The sequence below is a fragment of the Enoplosus armatus genome, chromosome 12, assembly GCF_043641665.1.
Source record: "Enoplosus armatus isolate fEnoArm2 chromosome 12, fEnoArm2.hap1, whole genome shotgun sequence".
NCBI classification, from domain to species: domain Eukaryota; kingdom Metazoa; phylum Chordata; class Actinopteri; order Centrarchiformes; family Enoplosidae; genus Enoplosus; species Enoplosus armatus.
Window position 1 is genome coordinate 13,704,849 of NC_092191.1, and position 21,219 is coordinate 13,726,067.

Sequence of the window (21,219 nt, forward strand, 5' to 3'; positions counted from 1 at the left end):
CCATTTGCATTACCTTGTCCATCAAAGGCATAAGTCACAGTCCTATAAATGCAATTTCTTTTCATCTTTAACTATTAATTTGCTTAATGTCTTATTTTTAATGCATGTCCATGCCTCTGTAAAGCACTTTGAATTGTCTGAATGGTGCTGTATGAATAAACTTGCCTTACCTTATAGAAGTATTGAAACCTTAACAAAACGTGAACTTGAATTTAATACCAACATTAACAATCTGTAGAGAGAGCTTCTGCGGTGACATAGGAGCCATGTATTCAGTATTATAAAGGGGAATATTTCAATATTCATATCAGAAAAAACAATTAGGCTGTGAATGTGAAATGGACACACACAACCAGAACCAGGACACTGAGCCCCCCCCCCCGCCCCGTTTTTTCCCCCATTTGCGCTTGGGGGGCTGTTGAAGTAGCCTGTGGCTCCTTGCTGCCAACAAGCAGCTCTGTTGTTGGTGTTGTGACCCTGCTTGTGGGGAGAAATCAGCGTCACACTGACGGGCTCTGCGGAGCGCGGTATTATCGCGCTACAGTTCCGCGTCCTCACTGGCAGTCTGCTCAACAAGCTGCGGACAGTCAGACACACGGCTAACAGCAGGAGCACGACAGACACATTAAACACCTCGAAGGATGTCTGGGATCACTGGGAATTTGGATTGCGAGGAGTGTTTATCTTCTGCACATGTGGCCAACAGCACGGAGTTACAGCTGCACTCCACTGTGGATGAGGACGATGAACTTCTGAGATACATCTGGAGGGAGTACTTACACCCCAAGCAGTATGAGTGGGTCCTCATTGGGGCTTACATTATTGTGTTCTTCGTCTCTCTCATTGGAAACTCGCTGGGTAAGTTTATACCTTTGATGTATATTTAAGCCCGTTCATGCGTAATGCAAAAATAAGCCAGCAGAAGTACTCTGAACACATTTTTTTGAGAATGTGATTGAGCTTAATGCTACACGGAAAAGCAAAGCAAATGCCTCAGTGATGAAAAATCTAAAGTAGTCCAGTTTTCCTTTTGATGCTCAGTGCGGCGCATCTGCGGATGGAGAAGCATAAAGGAGGACTAAATGATCACTACTGGACCCCAACAGATGTGAAGAAACAGATCGCACAAATTACATCACTTATTTCACACTGTGAGCGTGCGCGTGTTCCTCTCAGTCCAAGAAATGGGGGGGGGAAGCTTGTAAATCACAATGAAGTCATTTTGTTTTTAACATTTATTTTTCCGTCATTCTCCCTTATTGGGCTGTTTCTAGTTTTCTGATGTATTTGAGAAAACCACTGACCCTGCTGTGAGCAGGAGAAATTCAACCATTTAACTTTGAATTCAAAGTGAAATGGAATCTGCTTCAAATATATATATTAGCAATTTATTGGTAAACTGCTGTTAAATGTTGGACAAGAATTTATTTTCTTTTTTTGTACCAGTGAGGGAGTCCACTGGCTCTAACGTGACAGTCATTATAACAACCTGCTCATTTCCCCTCTGCAGTTTCATCCATCTCAGCCTGAACTCTTAATGGCTTTATGTGCACGTGTGTTGTTCATCTCATTGCAGGATTCCTTTTTTGATCTCTTTTATTATCTGAACCAATTTTGAAACCATTTTCATCATCAATAACATAAAGAACAGTAGCCTGGAACAGAGCTGTGCAGATAGTTCATATTTTTTATGATCTTTCTTAGCTTGTAGCTAGAGGTACTGCAGTATTGCTAAGCGTAATACATGAAAAGTTAATTAAACAATGCATATAAGAAATACAGTAGTTTAATTCAGTGTTGTCATAGTTTTTAGTCAATACGCAGTACTGTAGTCTGTCAATTTCACATTTTTCATTAATTTTATGCCACACTACTTTCAAAAAGTAAAATATTTAATGATTTTACATATTTTTACTTATACCTGCTGTAGATAGGAGTTAGAAAAAAACAATAAAAACATATAGGACTGGGATATTTTATAAGCAATACTAGTTCATTTATCAATAGTGCCATTTTTTTAATAACAATACATATACATGTTGGAGACAACTCACAGCAATAATCCCAATAATAGATAGACTGAAACTAACATGGGCATGCACAAGTTGTGATTGCAGCAATTGGACACTACTATTGATCACCCCAACATTTCCAAACCAGTCATCGAACACTTTCATATCAACTCTGTAAAGTCTGCCGGTTGTGCATTTGGCCCTTAAAGCACAAATTACACCAGTAATACTGCAGGCATGTCCTTTATACTACAATTAGACTGTGTGAAAGCCATAAATAGGCAGCAAACACACCAGTTTGTCTTCTCTCTCCCACAGAAAAAGACAACCAACATATGCCAGCAGGCCGGTGTGTTATGATGATGGTTGGTTCAACTGCGGCCTCAGTAATTACAGGAAGTGGAACTATGTAGAGGTTATCCAGCAAACTCACTCTTATTTTTCATTGCATTTGTTTGTCTAACAAATCAAGGGGATATTGTGGGAGTACAGGCATGTTTCATCAGGGGTGCCATTAGTTTGAGAGCCACAGTTGACAGGTTGTCATCATAATTGTCTCCTTTAGATGAGGAAGCACAGCGGAAACAATTGCAAACAGCAACATGCAGGGCTTTTAAAATCATCTTAGCTTCTCTTTCTTTGCGATTTTGTGCCCCAGACTTTGTTTTCTATTGATGGTGTCAGCAGGCGTGCCAGCTGTTAACAGCAGTACAGTCACTGAAAGGAAATCACACCATAACTAACGAAAGTCACTTTAGAATATAGTTAAGCTTTCATTAAACATTTAGATAGTTAAGTAAGTTAAATGGCAAAATGTGAGCCAATGGGACCTTCAGATTGTAGGACCTCAGCAACATCACCAGCATAGAAGTGTTAAGAACTTAATTTTATTAACAAGATCAACTTTTTATGTTTACTGGCTGTATCGTGATTGAACTGTTTTATTCAAAGATTGAAAGAGGTAATCCAGTGGAATTTATTCTAAAGAAAGTAAGTATGTATTCAGCTAAAGAAGTCCCTGGTGTGTCCCTGAGGTGGTTGCTTCCTCTGCCCCTCGACAGTATAAGAGGGATGTGTGTGTGAATCACACAATAGTAGTGTGTAGAACATCCGTTCATTGTTTTGGTTTTATGGCCCACAACTTAAGTATTTTGGTGACTGTTGGATGTGAAAATTGGCAGCAGTTTGCTAACACGTTTACCATATCAACTTTGTAAGGCGTTAATATGTCAATATTGTGTGTATATTAGAGCTTGTTTCTGCTGCCCCCAAGTGGCCAAAAAAGTTAATTCAGGTTTACTGTAATAACAACAAGCAAATGACCTGGTAGGGTAAGATTCTGGTAGGGGGCACCAGAGGTGGCCAAGTGGATACCAGTGGGGGCCTTTGCCAATGACCCCCAGTGTTTTGGCTGAGAGGCCTGGCAGGGTAGCAAAAGCTCCGACTGGCATCTGATTGGCCACCTCTGGTGAGCTCCTACCACAATCTTAGCATGATCCTGTAGGTAATGAGTCATTTATTTATTCATGTATGTGTTTGTGTTTAAGGTATGCCACTGAAAAAGCCTTTTGCTATACGCTGATGACAACCTGTAACACATTATGGACGGTGACATCACCTAGCTGAAGTTCAGCCAGCAGCATCAGATGCATGCCTGTGGGTTTGCTTTAGGTTTATGTCTTTGAAGTTGTATCCTCAGCTTGTTGAAAATGTAACTGTTACTTAATGAAGGTCTACTGTATTTGACCAAAATGTTCAGTGAATACAGTCATTTTTATTATGCAAATTCCTTTATTCCATTTTAAATTAAAAGGCTTATCACTGTCTGTCGTTAGGGCACATGTGAATACATCTTATCTTTATAATACTGTCATATCACTGACTATAAAAACTGTTTTTATTCACAAAGTCGGCCCATGTTCCCCAGAGATGCAGTGATGGAATATATACTGAACTAATCACTGCCAGAAATATGAAAGAATTTCACAATCACAATTAATATGCAATGTACATTTGACTCATTTCTAATACTGGTAACTAGCTACCTGCTGTTTGTTAGAGGTCCTGTTATATATTTCCAATATAATAAATGTCATGGTGAGCACTCGAAAGCACTGACATGCGATAATATACAAGCAATATTTCTGTCTATTATGGGATGCTGTCTAAAAGTTGCTCCACTTTTTCCTCACAGCTAACTGGCGAGGAGGTCGTTCTTTAATACATTTTGAGCCAGAAGACTGAACAAAACTTGAAGGTTGGGTCTGCAGCATTAGTTACCATGGCAACAGAGAACTCAAAAACAACATGAATATTCAGTTGGATTGAAGGAGTAATTAAGTTCAAACTCAGCCTAGTTATTTACACAAAAGTGGAGATTTACGCATCACTAAATGGGTTGCAACCAAATGACAAAGCTAATGTTAGCCTGCTCGTAGCAGTTTGACCCATTTAGATTAAAGAGGAAAAGAGGAAATGGAATATCGTCAAAATATCTGACTGGACATTTGATCAAAATGCTGTTTAATGTACTGCATGAATATACTAACCCTGAAACACATTGTATACAGATATTAATAAACAAAGTCATACCTACATTTTCAAAGGATTGGCAGTTTAGTTTAATATATTGTTTGGCCCCTTAAACTGTTATATTTGGAAGTTATTATAGTTCGTGATGCTACAGTGATTTCATGTTCACACTGATTTTGACTTTACTTACTTTGTCTTTACTAGACATTTCTTGAGTTGGTAAAGTAAATCACAAGTTTGAAACTGGTTAGTAGTTACTAAAAACTAAGAACACCAAATCATTTGTGGATTTACAAATAGTTGTTAAACAGCTGTACTGTACAAACAAACCTTTCATGTTACACATTTGATTTAATGTGACCATCTAAAACAGTAATGGAGCTTTAATGGCAGCAGCACTGTGGTGTGCAGAATCATCATAATTTTTAATTGGAAACTATTCATAAACTTACCTAAATCAACATATTTGACTGTTAGCCTGATTATTAAACCTCATGAGGTGCATTAGATAGCAAGAGTGGATTTTTATTGCAAATAAAATTATGTGTCTCTTGGAAAAACAAGACTAGGAAAAGTTCAGATGCAGTGTGGACAGATGCTTTGATTAATACTGGAGAAACATAGTTTGTCAAAAGGTGATGCCTTTCATTTTAACTAATTGTTTAATTATTTATGTCACAAATTGTTATTGACCCTTTGACTACCTTTTCAGAGTTTGTTAACACATTCATATGGAGTAAGATATACTGTCATTCAAATTGCATTACTCATGACACAGATATAAATGAGACTAAAGATCCTGCACACTGTACCGGTCGCTGCAGATACATTTAAAAGAGCAACATTTTGATCTCATAAATCTTTATCATGCTTTTAAATTAAAAAAAGGTTTTATTTGACAAAGTCAAACCGAAATGTTCTTGATTTTTTGATGCAGCTCCTGTAAATGTGCTTTGGGATGTTCACTCTCCGCTCTGCTTGTCCTGCACCTGAAATGAAATGGCCTTGAGACTGTAATTTTCCTCAGTGGTTTGATTTGAAGTAAGACGCCGGGGCAGGACTTACCATTAAGAGGGGCTTGATTAAATAGGTCAACAATAGGCAGGACAAAGACTAGTCATTAAGGATCAATCAACTCCTCCATCATCCACTGCCATGGCAGAGGTAGAGGACAAAAAAGAGGAGGTTTGTTTTTATTCCCAGGCCTGAGCCCTGTTATGTTTGAAGAGAAAAGGCTGTGGTTGGAAATATTGTTACAAACTGACACTCAGATATCAACTTCAGATGCACTTCACTGCTGATTTAGCAGTTAGCTTGGTAGACCGGCAGTTTGACCATAGGGGAGCCCTAAACTCCAACCAAAAGAATTGTACGTTGTTGTGCACAGAGAGTGCAGGATGAGTGCTTAAAATGCTTTACAGGAAGGAAAACAGTACTTTTCATTTCTATCCAGCATGAGAAGTCTCAGTCCTTATGTTGCTTCTACAGGGTTTGAATGTGATGTGAAAATGAGAAGGAGTTGGAGTGCAATTGACTGCACACAACACATTCAGAAAGAGTTCACCCAGAAGCTTTTATAGACTGCTGTAGGCCAAACAGGAGGGACTAAAGGTGAATTGTTTTTTTTCTAATGGGCTGTGTAACATCACCTAATCGAGCACACAATTTTCTGAATTACAAACCTGTCCACAGATGACCAGAATACCCTTAAAAGTAATTTTGATTTGATTTTGATTAGGCTTTATGCCCTCAGGCATGTGTTCAGCAACAACATCAAAAACTTTCAGCACAAAACTTTCAGAGTAAAAGTATTTCCGCAAATGTGAACTCAATAAAAAAAGATTGGTAAAATGAACAATCAAAGATGAATCCCAAACATTGCTCTGACTTGCTGACTGTCAGATCATGTGCAGTTTGAAAAAATCTACATGTATTACAATGTATTGCCATTATTTGTCTGACATCAATTATTAGTCTACACCATCGTTAAGTGGATATGACAAATAAATACCAAGTTATAGTACTTTATAATTATTTAAGAAACTTTAACAATTCTCGGCATTTACTATAAAGGCCAGAGGCTCGAAACAGAAAGTTTTAGTGTTGCTGTTGGAGTATATCTACTCGCATTACTCATCATTTAGTGTTGGTGTTTACTTACTTACTTTGCTGGTGTCAAGCTACATCTACACCTCTGACTTTCCTCATAATGAGCAGCAGTTGTGTAGTACACAGGCTAGCTGTGGACACTAAACCTTATCTTTCTCATGGCAGACATTTAAACTCGTCATATCAGGTAAAGCACAGTTGTAACTAATAACTTGGCTTTGCTGCATCCATCAGAATCAGAATCAGAATCAGAAATACTTTATTGAAATAGAAAGCTCCACCCCCACAATGTCACTGGCCAGTTTATTGAGTCTGTTGAGTACCGGTCATACCGGTAAGATAACAATACCAGGCGACAGTGGATTGTTGAGGATTGTTGATTGTACTTACTTTCCATTCCAAAGTTTTTCACCCCTTAGTTGTATTAGAGTGACAGTGTAATAGTCTATAGACCGAAGTAAGATGACATATATGTATACACAAATTCCAAAAAATGAATTCAGAAAACGTCTTGAGGGAATATTGAAAACAAAAAGAAAATGTTTTTAACCCATTTCCCAAACATTTTACAGAACATCTTGCAAGAAACAGATAACACAAATACAAAAGAGGAAACAAACGGAACAATCCACCAGCTGGAATCTTTCTCATTCTTAACTCAGATTGAATGGGGATTATGGGTGGTCGCACTGCCTTCGCTTGCATTAATGTGGATCTGACCGTCCTCCAGGGATTTTGCTTTAATGTGCCACTCTTTCATGTGTGGTTTTGAAAGATGAGATGTGGCCGAGTAAGTCTGTGGTTTTTGTGGCAGCGTGGGGAGCTGTAAGGGCCTCATGATATGTACAAAAGAAGAGAGTGCAGCCAGAATGTTTGTTTATATTGCAGCAGTTTGTTTTACAGTGCCTTATTCCTTTCAGTTTTTAATAACTTTAGATCTTTATTGCAGATCCAGTGATTTAATCATGGCATTGTAGCGACTTCTCAGAATCAGAATCAGCTTTATTGGCCAAGTATGAGCACACAAACAAGGAATGTGACTGGTCTTAAGTTGCTCTTAATGTACTTATACACACTACAATTTACAGGAAGATAGAAATAGATATACAGCTAAAAAACAAGGACAGCAAAGCTGAACAGAGATATGTAAACATAAACATTTAACTATTATGTACATACAAGTAGGTGAAAAAAATAGGTCTGTATATAAATATATATAAAAGGCAACAATGACCAACAACATACAATGTCTTTAGACAAGAGTTTCTGTGAATTGTAAAGTACAAACGGTGCAAAGGAATGAATATTGAATTGGTAATAGATTAACAGTGCTGGGTCTCATATTCACAGTGCTGATCAGATATTCACAAAGAGATCATTTCACTTGACTGTTTCCTGTCTTTGATGTTGTGCGTTGTTGCAGTTACAGTCTTACTTTATCCTGCTTTTAAAATCCACAGCAGGTCCACTAGTATCACATTGACATTTACAGGGCTTGAAGGCTTGATGAAAAAGTAAACATAAAAAATGGATACACTTTAATCTGACAGCAGTCAATCAACACCAGCGAGTCTGCAGAGCACTGAATACACAGAGGAGCGAACGACTCCACTCAGATAACAGATTAACCCATAAGAACCCAGTCCCATATCCCCTCACAGGAAAATTATGGGGAATACACCACAGACCAAGTGGACCACATTGAAGACATTTCTGATGGGTTTTTTTAATACTACCCCTTAATGTCAAAGATTTGTGATGTTGCATATACGTTACATTGGGCGTTTATGGTAAATTTATTCTGCATTCTTTATATTAATTTGTTCAAGAAATATGGTCAAAACAGGTTGACTGTATACAGGACACACTATTAAAGCATTAGAATCGTTAAATGGGTTTTAACTTACCTTTGAAATTAGTTGCTTCCTTCACTTGTGTTTACATGTCACACCACCATTTTGAAAAGGTCCCGACCTGTCACAGTCACATGACTGTGACATGACCACCACACCAGGATGTTTCATTATGTCGCTTAGGGACTTAATGAGTTGAGATCAAGCACAAAGCTGTATAAGGAAGATTCTGGGGCCTTTGAAGTGTGTGTTACACTGGTGTCACCATGGGTTCTTATGGGTTAAAAAGGAGAGAGTACACATCTGGTTCACCTACACAGGTGTTTTCACTTATGTTGCCTGATAAGACCTTTTCTCAGAACTGTGTGGATGTGTTCAGGCTGCTTTTGACTGACATATCCCACACTCTCCTGTTTCAGGTGAAAAAGGTTCTGTAGTGTCTCCGCCAACACTTAAACATGTTGGATGTGGTCAGAGGTTCAAGAGACTTACACATTTTGAACTCATGGAGGCCAGAGCAGCATGTTCTTCCTCCTTCCAAAATTTAATGTGAACTCGAAAAGATGAAAAAAGTGTATCCGTTATACCACTATCAGCTGCTGTTTGATTGTCAGCTGAAAGAGATTCAGCTTCACAGCCACCGCCTCATATGTTTGAAAAAATCTAAACTTGAATTTCAGTAGAAAACTTATTGGCTTGAATTGTAAGTTGAAGCATTTAATGGGATTTTAAAGTAAATGTGTATTGTACATATTCCTCCCTGACTTAAACATTTACTCTCCACAGTGATGTTTCCGTACACCCTGATTATATTGCGTACTGCAAATACATCTTTCCCGGTGGAAAATGCATTTCTGCTACTTTTCCCTCCCACCTTCCAAGGTCTCCCTGTCATTTTGTACATTCACACTGCAGCACAGGTTACGCCATGTGAGAGTACGAATTACTCAAGAATTTCACAAACAGCAGCTGTTTCCCAGTTGCACACTACATTTACTGAGATTATACGTTATGTGCTAATTCTCACAATATTGATTTTCCAGTTAACACTTTCAGCTGTGTAAACTGAACAAAGAGACGGCATGATGCTTTAACAAACATTATTTTTAAAACCACCCAATTCGTTTTGAAGGATAATTTCAGTTTATTACAACTTGGATTTTACAAGTTATCAAGTTTGTCAAATTGCTGAGATCTTATGGGGAAAGCAACACAAACACACATTTATACATAACTTAGACACAATTACTCACCGTAGTTGCGTGCACACAATGAGGGATTATTACTTACTTTATGGATGTGTCTCTATTTTACTTTCAAACACATTTGTTTACATCATCTTGCTAAACTGCTTGTGTTTCTTGCCCTGTCATGTTCCCACATCTCAGCAGTTACTTTGGTGAGAACAGTGTTAAACGTGTATAATTGCCACAACTGTTAAGGACCCAAGACCCAAGTTGTAATAACAAAATTATTCTAGTTTCTGTTGTGCATTGTAGAGCAACACTGTGCATACTGAGTTAACTTAATTCTATCTCTTTTGCAGTGTAAATGCACTACACATACCTGGTTAGAATCAGTAGTAATAAACTGGAAAACAGCTGACATTTTAATCTCTGTCCTCGTTGTCACTGAGCTTAAATCATTCCAGAGTAGCTACAACTGAACTCAGTCATCTGACCAGTCTCTTTTCAGAGCAAAAAGGGCCAGTAAGAGATTTATGCTTCATGAATTGCAAAAGCAATACATGATAACTGCTAACGCTGGACATTTAAAACTATTTGACGACAAGCACAATTCAAAGCCATTGAGTTATTTTTCAAGATCCTGTGTTTTATAATGATGCCAAATATGTTATTTTTTAATAAATAATACATTTTGGTTTTTACATTTTATGTGCCATAGCACAGCAGATACAGAATATACAGTATGTAATATTGTTAAAAAGTGAAAGGAAAGAAGGTCTTATCTAACTTTGAAGCCATGAAAGTTCAAGTGGTCAAATAATGTTCCATGATTGGTAATGTCCCTTAATCTTCATTTTCAATACACTCAATGTAACTATTAAATTCACTAATAAGCTGTGTGCAAGCAATGATTTTCTATGCTGAACTCTCATTAGTAAACAACAATGAGACATAAACTAGAAAATTCAAGGTACTGTATCTCACAATAATGTCAAATGGTTATAGTTATGGAGCCTATTTAACAGGCGCAAACACAGAAATGTGTTATATTCTATTCTATTGTAACGATTTACATTTACATTTGCATTATGTATTTTGACATCCTCTGTTGATGTGATAATAGATATAAAATTAAATGTTTTCAGAATTCTGATGCGACTTTCAAACCATTACGTATATCAGGACCATGGACCATAGATGCAGTTGCAATGACATTTGTGATACAGCTTCATTTTGCATAAAATGGTACATCCTGTATGATGTTTGGCTCCCTTCCCACAGCCTCCCTTTTGAGGCCTTCAGATGTCAAATGTAATGCAGAGGGATGGCAGTCATGGCAGAGAAATATGGCATTTGTGAAGTAAAATTAAGATATGATGTCAGTGCTACTAAACTCCAAACTGTTGATAATTCACCTTTACGGGCGAGAAGACACTGCTCTGTTACAGTCTCAGCACATAATGCCACACTTGATGAATATTTTGCCAACAGGAGCAAAGACGTGAAATGTGACTATTATACATTTTTAATTGAATCCCTGTGATTGACAGGATGCCTTCAAGACAGTGGTGATTAAAATGAAATACCCTTCACTAATGTGATACATATTTGCCTTTACTGAGTCTTTGGGCGGTCTTTAATTGTGCGTCATTTTCAGTTTGTTTTGCAGTGTGGAAAAACCGTCACATGCGCACCGTGACCAACTATTTCATAGTGAATCTGTCCTTTGCTGATGTGCTGGTCACCATCATCTGCCTGCCTGCGAGCCTTGTGGTAGACATCACAGAGACGTGGTTCTTTGGAAACACTCTTTGCAAAGTTGTGCCTTATTTGCAGGTAAGAGATGAACTTTTTGATCTTTTCTGCTTTTCTTACCTGCTTTTAAGAGCAGGATGTTAGGAATCTTGACCTGAATGAAACCACTTTGCTCATAAAATGTTTATGAATTGAAGCCAAGACCCTTGCTATTTCAATCTTACATTTTTCTTTCACTGTATTCATGAGGGTAAAAAATACCTTTTTCATATCCCATGAGATATGCACTGTGGGAGACCTTTGATGTTATCCCATGGTGATTTGATGCCTCAGGCAAGTCTTTTGCTTTCTCCACTTTTTAAATTCTATTGCAGCATTGTCCCACAATGTCAACACATCTGCCAAAGGAAAATCATCCATTTTGTATCACACTGTAGGCCACATTGATGTAGTGAACTGAAATCCTACACCAGCCTGCACAAATCCCATATCCTATACACTAAGTAAATCCACCATATCACAAAGTGTGGTCCTGAGGAACTGTGATATACACAACACATTCTGGACGGACGCAGCTGTAAACCGAAGGGATTACGTTGACTGAATTTATTCCAAACATGAACAAATCAATGTGTGAATTATTGTGCTATGCTGTCTGCCAGCTTACCACACACATCACACCTCATGGCACTGAATTAGGGGTCTGTTTGAAGGCTGTCATGGGCCATCACATTCACCCTGTTTGCTGCTGTGCGCTTGGTTACTGTACTGCAACTGCTGCTGCTGCTACAGTATTTGCAAGGGCCACTGCTGCTGCTTTAAGGAACCCAGGAGGAGATTTTTCTCACAACTTTATTCCCACATGGGAATTACTTCAGTTCTTGCTGTGTTTTATAAGACATTTTTCTAGGTATTCCATGCTGCAGTGCTGTATTGCCTCAGGAGGGATCATCTCCAAGAGTGGAACCAAAACGGGAAGTGAAACTGTGCTGCATCTACTGTATCTCCATCTGCAATACAGTATGTTGTAATGACAAAACTTTGAATTCCTGAAAGGAATCATGAAGCAGTAAAGGAAACTGTCATGACTGAATGTTAGTAAACAGCAAAAACACAGATTAATTTGTTGGTTTGTAGTTGCAGTTAATTAATTACTTTAGTAAACAAGAGGGATTGGCTCAAGGCTGCACAAGAAAAATAGACTGGAAGCAATGTTCCCTCTAATTTTTCATGTGTCAGAGCAAACACACAAACTCGGTGAGCAGTCCCTTGGACCACTGTGAGCAACATCAGACGTGTGCACTGTGGTCACGCCAGCATCGCATCCATCCAAGTTACATGGTTTAGAAAAAGAATCAAATTACAGCATTTACATTTCTGTTAGAATACTTTTAATTAAGTGCTTTATCCCACTTACAATGAAAATAATAAAAATCTTGTTCATGACTTGTGTAGTATGTTAACGCTATTGGGAGTATAAATATTTAATTTTAGCTATGGCAAAACATGCCCACCAAACCAAGCCAACTGTAAACTCCAGTTTTGAAAACACACTTAACATTTTTATTATAAAGCTTAGACTTGTATTATAAGTATGAGCCAGTGTGTGAAGCTCCTGCTGTGCACTGGGTGAGATTGTTCTACTGTGATCTGAGAGACAGTCCTGCAACTCTGTCTGCAAAATACAGCATATAATGACACAATTATTTGCATTTCTACTAGTCATACACTAGGTCCAGTATTTAGTGATCAATATCCATGAATGAAAATTGTAAATAAATGACATTAGATTAACACAAATCTGATTGAGGACATAGATTTCCCCTTATTTTTCCTGTGTGGCCTTCTCACTTCTCAAATGGTTTCACACTTTGTCCCAGTTTTAAACCCCTGCCTGCTTCTTTCACAATGGGTGAGAAAGTCCTTCTTCTGGGGTCAGGGTGGGGCTCCTGCTCTGGAAGAATTGAGACATGTTCACCTTTTAGTGACAAACATTTTTTCACATTAAAACTTTCACATTTTGCACAATGACATGTGTGCTGTAGCACAAGCATGTGATACTGTAAAATTTCATTAACTCTGTAAAATATATAATTAAAAAGTTTTTATTAGCATTTCTACTACTCATGGTAATAGCATTTAATGATTATTAGCCATTATAGATGAAAATTCTTAATACATGACACTAGAATAAGTACAAAAGACTGAGAAAAAAAATTCACCTTAATTTTCCCGTCTGTCCTTGTCACATCTCCAATGGTTGTACACGTTGTCCAGGTTGATGGCCTCGCCTGCTTGCAGCTTTGACTTTATGCGCATCAGCTGGTCCAAATGGTCCACTTCAAGACGATTTCTGGATGCTGTTTTGATGCGATTAATTAAACTAAAGCCTCTTTCACAATCTGCACTAGATGCCTGAAATGTAGCACAAATATCCACAAGCTGTGAGATGTGTTTTAGCTCCTCACATTTTAGTGTTGCAGCCACCATATCTGAGAATGTGCTGATTGACCCTTGTTTAAGTTTTTGCCTCATTATGTACTTGAATTCAGCATATTCACTGTTAATGACCTCCAAGGAATGTGGGTGGTGGAGAATGGCCTCATACTTCTTTGTCAGTGTGGCAATGTCTGCTGCTCCATAATCAAAACTGATGTCTGAGCTCAATGCCTCAATGTCAAATGCTGACCACTCCTTTAATTCATCCTCTGGAAAACGAGCATCCAAGTGATCACAGAGCCTACGAATAAAACAAGTAATCTCACTGGTATTTCTATCATCAGCTGATGAGGCCCTCATAGCCTCTTTGACACGGTCACTCCAGTTAACATCCTTTTCCTCTGTCAAGTATTGGGAACGCAGCTTCTCAATCTTTGCTCTGGCAAAGCAGTGCCCTTCCATCACAGTCAGGTTGCATCTTTGAAAAGAAAGACACAGGTGTGCTAGCTCGCCCAAAACATCTCCCAGAGCAGTGACAGTAACCTTGAACTTTAAATCCGTCAGCTTTTTGTAACAGTACTTTGCCACTGGATCTCTGTTATCATTAGTTTCTCTCTTGCAGTATTCTTCCAGCACAGTGTAGTTCCTCAGAACAGCATTCACAGCTTGGTCCCGAGACAGCCATCGCACTTCGTTCAGAGGCCTGAATGACAGTGTATCCTCATCAAGAATCTTTGCTAGGTCTTCCAATTTTCCCCTCTTTACAGTGGATCTAGAGAAAGTGGAATAAACCGTTCTAAGAAAAGTTTCCACATCACGCATCAAAGGTATATCTTTCCACGCATCATCAATGCCCAAGTCCTCTCTATGGGCCACACAGTGTTGTTCAGTTAGGTGTGGTATTTGCCGCTTTAATAAAGCTGCAACTCCGTTGTGCTTTCCTAGCATTACTGAGGCACCGTCGGAGGTCAGCATCACCATTCTCTGCATGTCTAATTCATGCTTGGTGTAAAACTGAGTTATTGCCTGCACAATATCCTGAGCGGTGCATGCTGTCAGCTGGATGATGCCGCCAAATACAGTTTTATGGATCACGTTGTTTTCCTCCCTGTATTTAATATACAGGACTAGCATTTTGTGCACTGTTATGTCTGTGCTCTCATCTACGATCAGGGTGTGCCAGGGTGCATTTTTAACTTTACACATCGTCTCATTCTGCAATATTTGATTGATTGAATTCACAAACTCAAAGGCATAATTTTTGCTTCGCCAGCTTTCTGGTATACTCACATACTTTGCCATGTGATTGTGAATTTGTTGAACCGACAGCATAGAAGCATTCATGTTGATGGCCAGTAGAATATTGTCGATGAGAACTTTAACTTGCTCGGGGTTGGATTTCTTTACGAGTGACAGCTCGTTCCTCTTCTCTCGGTCTCTGGCGCTCTCCCCCAGCAATGTACCGATCCCCATTCCCATATTACATCTTCTTACAATTCCAACCGCTTTCAAATGGCTTTTGTGCTGAATGTGTCGCTTGAGGTAGTCCAGCTTCCATTCTGTCCACATTTTTCCCTCCGAAAACTCGCTTGCTATTTTGGCTTCGCAACATGTTTTGCAGAGCAGTCCTTTCTCGCTCGAAAAAGAAAAAATCTCCCCCAGTTTCACAGTTTTTTCTTCTGTTTGGACATATTCCGACAGCCATTCCATCTTAAAAGAACCACATTTCTTTTTTACTTTGGCATGGTGAGGGGATGTGCCGCTGCCCGTTCGTTTTGCCATTATTAGAAAGGGTCGACATAAGCAGAACTTAGCATCATTAGCGTGTTTTCCATCCACATCGGCCTTACCGCTTTGCTAGCTAAAACACCGGTGGCTGCACATAAGAACGCCTGTCAATGATGTTGATTAGCTGCGACTGCTGCGTAAATACCTACAGTATGTGAATCGCATCATTCGCTGGAGCAGCCAGTCAACGGCCACTCACTGACTCACATTGAAAAATAGCACAGAATGAATTGTTATATTTTTATTTTATTTTCAGTTCAGTTTGGAGTTTTATTTTGCGCGCAGTTTAGAGGGAACAGTGACTGGAAGCCCTTAATGAAAGCTTAATGCTGCTGGCTTAGCTTGTATTGAATGTCTATAATAACTTTAATGGGTTCACTGAAGAGTGCAACAAAAGCAACAGAGTTAATATTGTTTTGGCCCAAACATGACATCATGGTTTTGTCTGAGAATTAGATTTGAGGAGGTGAGTTAACATTCAAATGTCATTACATGTTCACATTAACAGATGGCACCAATTATCCAAAAAAAACAAGACTTCCCTCCCCTACCTGTTTCAAGACCACAGCCTAAGGTTACACATTTTCTGGTTAATGTACTTTTTGAAATCCAAAACATACAACAGGATTAAATGTTATTAGAAATACCAGCAGGTTTTACATTTTTTTTAACTTTAGGTAATTTCCTAAAACAGTTGGCAACTGTAGCAAACGTTACTCAAACAGGAGGAAATTGTACATTTGCTGGGGACTATTTTCAGGGGCAGGTTAATACACATTTGGTGCACTAGTGAGTATTCATACACAGGATGACATGATTTTCATGGGATTTGTTGACACCAGACTTATCCTTTAGTTCCTCTCCAAAGATGGAGAAGACCACATTACAACTTCAGACTGTCTTGATTGTCATTTCTAAAATTACTACTGATGCTCTGCAGTTTGCCTACAGGCTGGGTACACTGTGTGCAGGTTTCACTGTGGATATATTTTCATAATGTTCACATTCCCAGCCTTTAACGTCACCATCCCGGATCTGTTTCAAGGCTACTATACCAAGCTCAACATATCTGCCAATCTACCATTGATTTCCTGTCACACAGAGGACAGTTATGTGAGGATTTGTCCCTTTCTACCTACAGAGCAATGCTGTCTACCTTCTACTTTGGACCTTTTAAATGAGGGAAATTAGTCCACAAAGGTGATTTAGGATACCACTGGCATCCTTAAGCAAATATTTCACAGTAATGGAGCTGAGGGTTTATTTCCCACAGGAAATGAACCCACAGGTTTATCTCCCACATGAAATTGGTGGCGCTGCTGTACACTGAATGGACTCATTGAAATTCCTGGAGACAAACATCTGCAACACGCTGAAATGGGATGTGAGCATCTCCAACATTCCTCACGCTTCATCATGCCACTCTCACTTCATCTGATACAGCTCGTCCTCAGCAGGTGTGTAATTGAGATAGTAGTGAGAGTAGACTGTCAAGGAGAAAAGGAAGGCAAAGAAGATTTTCTGTGACCCCCCTACACTGTTGGATTTAGTGAACCCTGCTGATCTGCACTCACTCTCATGTGTGACTTTACAGTGCTGATGGATCACGGTTTGATTACCATTAGGCCATGATTGTCCTGATACACTGGATTAACTCAATGTGTGCTTGACCTCCACAGAGGTTCGGTCCTGTATTGTGAAAGCCAGTGCAGCCATTGTATTTTGGTGAATACGAGTAATTGCTATTCTGCTTGGCCATGGAAATAAAAAAATATATAACAGTCAGACGCCACCAGTCATGGTGTTGAACATGTTGAACTGCAAACCTAATCAAGGATGTTTTGCCATTCAGGCTTTATAATATATATATTTTTTAATATTTTTAATTATTCAGGTCAAAATGTATGACAATTCACCTTCACCATGGAAAGAAAATAAATTTTAAATTCTAAGGAATAATACACATTTTCAATTATCTAACATTTCTGTTTATCTCAAAATGCCTCAGGTCCAAAAAGAAAAAAGGAACTGTGCTCTGCTGCATCTGCCTCAGAAGAAGAGCTGATACTTAAATAGGACGGCTGGTGGCTAAAGACTTACTTTACAGCCATGTGATGTCACAGAGATTTAAAGCAAAGCCCCAGTGACTACACATTTTGAAATAATGTTTCTAATTAATGCTTACTATTGGCCACAATCTCCCCAAACTATGTCAATATCAGGTGAATGCAAATGCAGGTGAATGCCTCATGAATAAAATAAGAAGCTGCAGGATCTGTTTTCTGGTTTCTGACTCTGGTCCTGAAAATACAATTCCAAGAATAGTTTTGTTTCTATCTAACTGGTGTTTCTTCTCTTTTTTTCCCCAGACCATATCTGTTTCTGTATCAGTCCTAACACTGAGTTGCATTGCCCAAGATCGTTGGTATGCTATCTGCCACCCACTGATGTTCAAGAGCACAGCCAAGAGGGCCCGCAAGAGTATTGTTGTCATCTGGGTTGTGTCGTGCATCATCATGATCCCTCAGGCTATTGTCATGGAGTGCAGCAGCCTGCTGCCTGAACTAACAAACAAGACCAGCCTGTTCACAGTGTGTGATGAACATTGGGGAGGTTAGTTTTCGCAAATCTCCCTCAAACACATGAAAAGATTGTGCCAAGTCTCTCTCTTGCTGCCAGATGCACAGGTTAAACATAGACCAAATGACTAACTAAAGGGCAAAATTTCAGTTTAAGCCAGTCAGAGTGCCTCTCTGATTAAAATCCTCAAAGGAGGAGAATCTTGCAAAGAGGAAAAGCTTTTCAACCCCTCACCTTCATTTGGTTACAGTAATTGAGGCAGGCTATCGATGATCTGATTGTTTTTTTTAGAACTAAATACATTGCTAATTATTATTAGGTTACTGGTGTTATGCCAAGTTCTGCCTGTTGAGAACTGCGTGGACGCACAGCTAAAGCAAACACTAGCATCGGTAGAAGTAGCATTACCTTGATATGATTGGTTTGAAATTGAAGTTTTCCTTGATTAATCTCAAAATATTTCTCAAGGCGACTTTTTGATTTTCATTATCGATGTATAAGTATTTCAGACAGTTATTCTAAAATTATATTCTAAAATGACTGTGCAGGTGTGAAATTCACTCTGTCAAGATCAAATAAAGTATGTGATACCACCATTTGGTTAAGTCGAAAACCCATTGTTTGAAAAGTATCTGTGTATTTCAAGTGACAAATCTGCCACGCTATCATTGTAAAAGTGCTGTGATAGATTGACAGGCATAGCAACAGTAACTAGGGGGCAGGTCTTTGAAAGGTAACCATCAGACAGTTAAATCAAATTATGATGATGTCTTTTATTCTTTCATCAGCTGAGATCTACCCAAAGGTGTATCACAGCTGTTTCTTCATTGTCACATACTTTGCACCCTTATGTCTCATGGTCCTGGCATATATCCAGATATGTCTCAAGCTGTGGCGTCAACAGGTGTGTATTCCAGCGCTTCATGTCTTTTAAAAGTGATACATCAGCTTTGACAAAGCCATGTTGAACCAGTGAACTGATGTTCTTTTGGCGAGTTTCGCAGTGCCTGATGTATGCACATGTTCATTCAACAGATTCCTGGAAGCACATCAGTGTTGCAGAGGAAGTGGAGGTCCATGCTGTGCTCAGCTCCAATGCCAGGGCCGGGAGAGCCCGTGAGGGTCAGGACCAGCACAGTTTGTGCTGAGATCAAACAGGTCCGAGCCCGGCGCAAGACAGCCCGCATGCTAATGGTGGTGCTCTTTGTTTTCGCCCTTTGCTACCTGCCAATCAGCGTGCTCAATGTCATGAAGAGGTAATAATCCCTCGAGTTCTGCTGGTTCAATGATTAAAAGCTATTCAAATGCAGAGAGATCAACTATGGACCCTGTGATAAACCAGGACTCACACTTCTTTTTTCATGAGGAGCTCACCATGGTAGTTTCATGTTTAATAATGACTGAAACATCATATTGTAGCATTAAAAGCATGCAAACATGACTGAATCTTTAACTGATACCATGTCATACTTTCCCTGCAGAGTCTTTGGGACTTTCAAGAGCACAAACGACAGAGAGACAGTGTACGCATGGTTCACTTTCTCACATTGGCTCATATATGCCAACAGTGCAGCAAATCCTATCATCTACAATTTCCTCAGTGGTGAGTTTGTAACCTTCCTCACCACTTAGACCAGTTGTGTGGGTTCATTACTGTCCTCTAGTGGACAGTTTGGCAACAAACACTGCTTTACGTTGTATGTGTCACAAAAATGTCTTGCATGAATATACAGTTTGTAGATGCCATTCAAGCTTTATGGCCTTAATAATGACACAAGCACCTCAGCTGTTAGTCACCATGTACTGTAAAAGCAATGAAATATGATATATTTATGATGAATCCGGAGTCAATCAAATCTCCCAAACATGAATTACTAATAAAAGTGTAGTTCATGACGCCTATGAAACATTTGCAAACGGTGTTTGATGCGAACCGTATAAAAGGCTCAAACTGAATGCTTTCTGAGTGTTTCTCATGTTTCTTTTTTTCCACAGGTAAGTTCCGCGAGGAGTTCAAAGCAGCCTTTTCTTGCCATTGTTATGGCCAAGGCAAAGATCGAACGAAGAGGACAAGGACCAGAGTGAGCACAGACAGCCGAAAATCCCTGTCAACTCAAGTCAACAACATGGACAACGTGTCACGTATATCAGACCAGATAGTGTAGTTTTATGATCCGGGTGGGGAGTTCTTCTGACTAACTCAAGCTTCGAAGGACACACTCGTCATTAAGGTAGACACTAAAATGTTTAAACCTGATTATAGAAAAACACTCCTTTGAATGGAAAAGAATGTGTCAAAATGATTGTATTGTTGTGTGTTTGGTTAGTTTCAACTTATGGAATTTAAGAGCCTTAGAAATCTGGCCACTATTTTCTGACGTTCTCACTTTGTTTACATGATCAGGAACACAAGAGGACATGGCAATCACTTGTAATTCACAGAAACGATCTATTTGTTATCAAAGGACACCATTTGAATGTTTAGTATTTAATAAGTCATACCATATGTATTTTATGATACAAGGTTAAATGACTTTAATATATTCATTCTATTGTAAATGTACTATTGTCACTGTATAACTTTATTTTCAGGATTTGTGATTCATTATATTGTTGACAGGAAGTGTTTATCATTTGTTTATATTTATATATTTATTATTATTATTTCGGCTTTTACGACAATAATAGAGCAGGTGCTATAGAAAATATGTCAGATTTGCAGTTTGTCTCTTTGATTGGCAGATGTCCGTCTGAAGTCTTCAGTGTAAAAGCCGAAGAATGTGTGATTATGTGCATTATCAGTATGGAAATGATGCCAGGTCAAGCATCATAAAGATGCATCAAACTACTGAATATTCAACATGGTTCCTGCATGAATGTGTCTTGGTGGACCTCATTATGAAACACACACTGAGTTTGTATTGAACAACATCAGCAAGGTGGATATATATTTTATACTGTAGC

General features: G+C 38.8%; 1 protein-coding gene across 1 annotated transcript; it reads left to right on the forward strand.

Moving 5' to 3' along the window:
* The first annotated feature begins 641 nt into the window (after positions 1-641).
* Positions 642-20,420, forward strand: hcrtr2 (hypocretin (orexin) receptor 2). Its single transcript, XM_070916441.1, has 7 exons — positions 642-858; positions 11,351-11,529; positions 18,045-18,288; positions 19,044-19,159; positions 19,291-19,511; positions 19,737-19,858; positions 20,251-20,420. Exons 1-7 carry the CDS (start codon positions 642-644, stop codon positions 20,418-20,420), a joined length of 1,269 nt encoding a protein of 422 aa, XP_070772542.1.
* Positions 20,421-21,219: the final 799 nt, after the last annotated feature.

Coding starts and splice junctions, on each gene's coding strand:
- hcrtr2 (XM_070916441.1), top strand. CDS start 642: ATGTCTGGGATCACTGGGAATTTGGATTGCGAGGAGTGTTTATCTTCT. Junction 18,289..19,043: donor GTGTGATGAACATTGGGGAG/GTTAGTTTTCGC, acceptor TTCTTTCATCAG/CTGAGATCTACCCAAAGGTG. Junction 19,160..19,290: donor TCAAGCTGTGGCGTCAACAG/GTGTGTATTCCA, acceptor TTCATTCAACAG/ATTCCTGGAAGCACATCAGT.